Source organism: Gossypium hirsutum, chromosome D13 (genome assembly GCF_007990345.1).
Source record: "Gossypium hirsutum isolate 1008001.06 chromosome D13, Gossypium_hirsutum_v2.1, whole genome shotgun sequence".
In the NCBI taxonomy this organism is placed as follows: domain Eukaryota; kingdom Viridiplantae; phylum Streptophyta; class Magnoliopsida; order Malvales; family Malvaceae; genus Gossypium; species Gossypium hirsutum.
This window is the reverse complement of record NC_053449.1, coordinates 36,650,929-36,658,401: the sequence shown is the minus strand read 5'-3', so window position 1 is coordinate 36,658,401 and position 7,473 is coordinate 36,650,929. Positions and strand designations below refer to the sequence as shown.

General features: G+C 33.0%; 1 protein-coding gene across 1 annotated transcript; it reads right to left on the bottom strand.

The window, feature by feature from the left end:
* Nucleotides 1–5,378: 5,378 nt before the first annotated feature.
* On the bottom strand, nucleotides 5,379–7,219 carry LOC107919301 (probable transcription factor At3g04930). The gene has a single exon (XM_041109731.1). The coding sequence runs from the start codon at nucleotides 7,133–7,135 to the stop codon at nucleotides 5,741–5,743; it is 1,395 nt and encodes a 464-aa protein (XP_040965665.1). The 5' UTR covers nucleotides 7,136–7,219; the 3' UTR covers nucleotides 5,379–5,740.
* Between the last annotated feature and the right edge of the window lie 254 nt (nucleotides 7,220–7,473).

Genomic DNA, 7,473 nt, shown 5'->3' with positions numbered 1-7,473 from the left:
GCCAATTTCTTCTCTTGGGAAAGAGGTCTTCATCAGCCATTGTTAAGCAGAAATTAAAGTGTTCATAAACCACCTTGATAGCCGAGGACATTGGAGAACGAAGAACGGAGAAATCAGTCAAGCCACGGAGAAACACCAGATTTGTTTCTTGTTCCCTATCTCTTTAAATTTCATTGTTGTTTTAACAAACATGTTTATGAATATTTATGCTATTTAAATGGTTATTTTAATCAATCTAGCGTTAATTTAATCTGTGTTGGGTTGATTATATTTTGCCTGCTTGAATTATTGATATTGTGTTTGTGCTGTTATGGGCCTAGGTAAGATGCTTGATTAAGTAAAACCATGCCTAAGTTATTCTTGCAATATTAATTGTTAGATAACTAATGAATTAATTATTAAATCATATTTAAATTGTAATTAATCGACACAATACTTAATCAGTAAATGTTTATTCTTCTAAGGTAGCTGAAGTTAATTTAGCATTGTATTTGGTGATACATATGCCTTGTATAGCTTGCAAGATTATTGTGATTAAACTGTTTCAAGGTAGAAATACTTTGTTACCTCACTTGATCTTTTATATGCTTGTGAAGATTGATTAATCGCTTGGATTGACATTGAAAAATGTTCAAGAGATTGATTAATTTAATAAGTATGTATGAGCAGTGGTTAGTAAATTACGGAGTTGTTGTGAATTTGCTCGTAGCAGTATAAACATAAGTTTAATAATTCTAAGTTAAAGGAATGTAATTAATCCAACACAATTATATCATCTTGATTAAACCTTATTTGAAATCGTGCATTAGAACCTTTTTATTTTTAATTTTTTTTTACTTAGTTTTTAACCCTTAGTTTTTAATCATGTTTAAACCAAAATATTTTCCATCACCAAAGTGTTTTAACATTAATTTCATAAATATTCTTTTTACAGTCCCGGTGGGTACGATAAATTGACATTTACTTGTCATCTTATTACTTGTTGCGATTGTGTACACTTGCACATTTCGTCATTCCAATTGCCCATGTGAAACTCTGTTGCATGTGTACAGCTTCCGGAATGCTCCAATGTTCTAATTTCAATAAATTTTCACTCTTATTGCTCTCAAGTGTCCTATTAAGCATCAAAACATGAATATAAAGGACTAGGAGTATATAATTCACCATTAATGTCACATAATCACCCAAAAATGTACTAAGAATAAGGCTAAAATATGTTACTATTAACACTTATCACACAGTGTTACCATAAGCATGACAATATCAAATTGTAATTAGTAGCTACAATGGAACGCTTAGGTGAGTACTCCAAAGATCGTTCTTCCACAGTGATTGATAAGGGAAAAATGTGCTAATTGGTTATCCTACTAACGAGACAATTACTTGTCTAATTAGTTCAAGTATTATTAGTGCAATTCAATTAAGAATCATAAAAGAACTAATCTATCTTATCAATTAAAGAAACTAACCTAACCTCCCTCTTTCTTATTTTAGACCATGCAAATACTCAAGGCGATGGTTAATTGGTCACAAAATACTTACGAAGCTCACATGCATAGAAAGATTACATTTCTTGTCACTCTTAAGTAGAAATCTCCTCTCGATCTCATCTAACATAAGAATTACTGCCTAAGATCTCCTCTTGATTTCAACTAGTTCATAGATCACCTCTGGTCTTACTACTCAGCATAATTATACCAAAATCTATACAATAGAATCTTCTCTCGGTCTTATCTATCTAGATTATCCACTAGAGGCATCGGTTCTAGTGTACTAAGCAATTTGATACAATTGAACAATCAATTAACCAAGATCATGAATTTCAACTTAGATTAGCAATTGACATCAAAACCAACCATTCTAACATTTAATCAATAAAAGATGAATAATAACAAGAGTTAGAAATGCTCATACATGAAGAAGATTCCAATTCAAAGCTAAAGTTTGATTGATCTCCAATTACATAGCCTTCAACAAGAAAGAATGAAAAAGCTAGAGCAAAGTTGACTCTCTCTACTTTGTTCTATCTTAACTCTAATGTAAGAAGGTGTTAATCGTGTGTAATCTAAGTAATGTATGTAAAAATCTTATAGAGATGGGGTTTATTACCAAAAGACCTTTGTGCCTTCACTAAAAGTCCACTTAACAAAGGTTGAAGACTCGAAATGACACAAAATTTCCCTTGATAATTGTTTTAGATTTGGATTTGTAGGGTTGATGTCACGACCTTCACTATAGCGACACTACAACATTGATGAACGACTTCTCTCAAGATTTGCTTCAACGTCTTAGCGTTGAGGTGCTTCACTTCTCAATATGATTGACTATTGAGCCCTTCTCTAACATTCATATTGCATAATGTTGTGACCTCAAGAAGCTCCTCATCGCAACGTGACTTATTGTCAACCACATTGACTTTAATTTGGTCTCTTGATTCACCTACATAACCATTTAACACTTATTAAGCATCATTTTCTTCCTAAAATCAAAACAGCGTTAAAAATACTAGATTAAGAACGAAACTACGACAAAACCTAAAATTGACACACAAAGTATTAAGTACCTAAAAAGGCTTGACTTCAATCGAAAACGCACTAAAGCACGAAAGAATCATATTTACTTGTATAATAAACAAATACCAAAAAATCGAATGAAGATTAAACCAATAAAAAATTGATTGAACTAAATTTAAATGAGTTTAAATATTTATTTTATTTTTATAATTCATAAAATGAATGTTTATATTTGGTTTAATCCACAAATTGGTACCTAAACTATATCCCTTATCCCATACTGGTATCTAAACTTTTTTTTTGTCACAAGTAGTACCTAAGCTACTTTTATTTTCCAAAGCTGGCATCTCCGTTTGTCAAACTATTAAATCTATTTTTTTTATAAGGATTAACTCATAAATTGGTACCTAAATTATATCATTTCCCCCATTTTAGTACCTAAAATTTTTTTAGCCACAAGTGGAACCTAAACAATCTTTTTCCCAAATTGGTACCTCTATTAGTTCAATTGCTAGTCAACCTGTTAAGTCTATTTAAAAATATATATATAACCAGTTAAAAATTATTATGTAGCAAGAAAAGACAATGTATAATTTTCTTTATAGATATATTTAAAAATTACTAAAATTCATTAAAAATAAAAATATTTAAAAAAAAAAAGAAGAAGGGGAAATAAATTCAATTGGTTCAATTGATTTTTGGTTGATTCAACTGATCTATATTGGTTCGCAAGTCAACTAGCTCAACCTCTATCTCTAGATTGAAAAAATAAAAAATAAAAAATAGAGAGAAATAATATAAAATATAATATAATAGAATATAATAATTAAAAATTAATTTTTAAAATTTATATATGACAATAAATTATTGGCTGAATTTTTTTAACGCATATAACATTTTGATATAGAATGAATAACAGAAAAATAATTTAGATACCACTTGTTACAAAAAAAAAGGCATCGACTTAGGTTGTACTGTTTAGGTACTAATTTGTGAGTTAAATTTTTTAAAAAAAAAAGATTTATTAATTTGAGGAAAAAAATAATTTAAAACTACTTTTGACAAAAAAAGAAGTTTATATGCTAAAATGAAAAAAAAAAACTTAATTTAAGTATTGAGTTAAACATTTATATTTCTATGATAATTTATTTGTATTTATTAATTTATCCTTATTTTATAATTTTTTTAATTAAATTTGAAAATTTATAGAATTTTTAATTTTGAATCGGTTGAATTCACGATCTAGCCGGTCTGTTCATTAACTTGGTTCCAAAAAACTGCTTAATTCCATCAAATAAACCGAAGTTACTTTTTGACAAGGCCTTAACTACAGTCTAAGGCCGAACAGGCTCACTCTTAAGTCCATATGTGTTTCGTACATTTATAAAGATGATATTCTCACATCTTTCGAACAAATAAAAAATAAAAAATCCTCATATCCATGTCAAAATATTTAACATATTGTTAAATACAGGTACTGGAAGAAAAATGCAAAGTTGAAAACTCACTAAAAGGTTTGAACATCAAATAACATCTGCAAAATCCAAAAATGTTTCTTGATATGGCCATAACTACAGACTACAGAGTCTAATACCTGCAGATATAATCAGCCTAACAGGCATAAAAACAAATGCAGCGAAACAATCAAGTATAGCATCTTAGAGCTTCAACTACCAGCATTAATGATATCCAAACAACTTCAGCTGAAAGATAAATGACTCCATGGACTATATAGGATGTAAATTACTATAGCTGAAATGTTTTACAGGAAACAGGTTAATAGGTTCTGAATGAAGAAAGGTTCTAAATGCATGCCATGTTCTTCCGAAATGTCCTGGGACCAGAGCGGTACCTTTCTTAGGTCCCAAATGATAATTATCAAGGTATCTCTAGGTTTACAAACCGCAATCACAAATGGAAAGTTTGACCTTTGTTGCTAGCAAGCATTTATGTTGCTTCACTTCATTTTTCTTCAAGTACCCATGTCCGACACATATCAAGACTCAAAGATGCTCGAAATACATGAAAGAACTTATGAAGAAAGAATATACCGGGGTTAGACACTTACACCTGAGTCCAAGTAACAAAAGGCAAGCATTGCATACTGGATGCAGAAAACAGCCTCTGCTGTCAGCAACAAATCCGATATGAATTACATTTCATACGGACAACACTACAGTCCTTTTAAGCACCAACACAAGTTTGCATGAATTGCGATATGATTGAAAGTAGAAAGCATCAGAAATGATAAATACCTAGTTATCTCTAAGTTCCCAAACCATAATTACGAAATGGAAAGTTAGATCGTTGAGGCTTGCAAGCATTTCATGCTAGATGCACAAAACAGCCTTTGACCTCAGGCAGTATATCCAATATGACTATTACCTTTCATAGAGTCAAACATTACAATCTTTTTTATGAAACCCTAAAACAAGTTTGCAAGAAATACTAGACGATAGAAAGCATAAGAAATGGCACCAAGAAATCACAAACCATACTCATTAGAAGCAAATCATCATAGATAATTAGTTTTGAAGTTATAAAGAATAGAATGGCAGGTATGAAAATAAGATTATCCCAGTCCTAGTTTCCCTTCCATCCCATAAGTTTCAACCTATGCTGCTTGGACTCAAGGGTGAGTGTCAGATAAATGTATGACTTTAATATGAGTATGCTCAATCTTTTGCGTCTTTCTGTACACTTGGAAAATCAAACTCCTATTCGTCCAGATATGTGTCAGAAATGGATGCTCTTAAGGAAAATAAAGAATCGGAACAATGTAGATCTTCACACCACCACCAACATATCACAACAAGCTATCTGATAAATTGAATTTCAACTCAAATATAACTTTTTAAAACAATGTAGTAAAATAGTAAACTGTTGTTGAATCCGTTCAACAAATTCTACAATGTTAGATCTTGCACATTTGCATTAAATGAACCATAACATCTGTCTTTTATTTCTAAGCAAGTCATCCCAACCCATGTATAAAAACCATATATACACAAATGAGAACAACTAGAACAAACTATTGATTCAAAGACTAAATAATTATAAATCATTATTCCGATAACTGTTCATTTCTATCAAATAAGCAAAGAAAAAAGAAAACCCAAAACCAAACTAAGAAAAACCAGTTACTCCCCTACACTATCAGCTGATCCATCAATGAAAAGAAAAGAAACCTTTCACGGAAATAACTAATAAGCACCCGTACTCAGAAATCACCCTCCAATCGACCGAAGCTCCTCCAGAGCCACCTTAATCTGATCTTGCACCAACTCCAACCGCTTAGAATAAACTTCCAACTCCAATATTTGCTGCTTCCTCCACCTCTCATCCATGAACTCCACATTACCTCCAACACCGCCACCAAAATTCAAAGTTCCGCCAAAACTCAATGGCATAGCATTCATAGCCATACCACTAATCCCTCTTCCCCCTCCTCCCCCTCCTCCAATTAAACTACCTAACAACTCCTTAAACACGGGTGTTAAACAACTCTTCACCGCCTCCTCTACTACTGCTGTCAGGTTTCCTCTTTCTCCTCCAGCACCACCGCCACCGCCACCCAGTCCTTCCACATTACCCTGGTCATGATCACTCCTATTATTAAAATTATTGTTAGAAATCACAAACCCATCATTTAAAACTCTTTTCTCTTCCAGTTTCCCTCCTTTACTCCTTGACCTTCTCTTATTGGCTGCGGATTTCGGAGTAAGATTCTTTTTCTCTCCACTTTCATCGAGTAAATTGATGTTAGTAGTAGTAGTAGGAGTAATATTATTTTCATCATAATCTAAAACATTATCTTCTACTTTGCCAACACTACTACTCCAGATCTTTCTAGAAATTTCAAAAGTAGCTTGATCATGAGGGCTTTTGAAGGAAAATTCTTTACCTGAATTGATCTTATTCATCACGTTCCTATATTTCTTCTTCAATCTTCGAAGCTTCTCGACTAACTGATTCTTGTTGAAATCGAGCTGGAGTTTCGATTTGATTAGATCGTAAAACAACGCCGTATCGTGATGGTGATGGTGAGAAGAATTAGAGTTGGTTTTCGAAGTCGTGTAATCGAGAAATCCTTTGAGAAGCTCGATCTCGTCTTCATCAGTCCATAAACGTTGAAATAACCGCCGCGATTCGTCGAATTGTTGCGGCGGAGGAGGTTTTTTCTCGGAGATGGCGGAATCAATCCGTTGTCGTTTAGAGTCGGGAATCGAACCCCCGAGAGGAACAGAAGCAACGGTCACGACGGTGGATGAAGGAACGGCAAGAGGAACGGCGGGGATTGAGGCGGAGGGTACGACTGCGGCAATCGGTTGAGGTAGCAAAGAGGGGGAATTAAAATCTTCTTCCTCTTCTTCTTCTAGCAACTCCTCGTCCTCTTCGTCGTGACCGTTGAGCACGTCGTCGTTGCCGGAGGAAGAGGGTTCCTCGTCGTCGTCCTGAGATTCCTCGAAAACGGCACCGTACTGCTCGGAAGCCATGAGAGAGAGAGTAGAAAACGAAAGAGGTTCACGAGGATTTTGTTGATTAAAAAAGCGTGTTGGACTTGGTGAAAGGAAAGAGGTTAGTTTGGTTAGAGTTTGGCCCGTGTGGGGTTCATACCCCATGTCAACGCGCTTCTATGGTGCGTGTACCTGTTCAGTAAAAATAGATTTAGAATGGGCTAAATCAAAATCCATTTCATTTTATTATTTCCATTAGTGGTATTATAGTTGGGATAATTAGTTTTCGGTATCACGTGGGCATGAGTATACGTTTTAAAATATTTTTATTTTGTAATCCTTTTTAAAAATTAATTAATATACATAATATTAAAAAATGTAAGACTTTTCAAATTAATTTTTAATTTAATAATTCAATATATTTATTTTAAAAATTCATAAAATAATAGGTTTGCTTAAGCTCGATTTTAAAAAACCTTCTCAGCTTTGTCAATTTATTCATT

Coding starts and splice junctions, on each gene's coding strand:
- LOC107919301 (XM_041109731.1), bottom strand. CDS start 7,135: ATGGGGTATGAACCCCACACGGGCCAAACTCTAACCAAACTAACCTCT.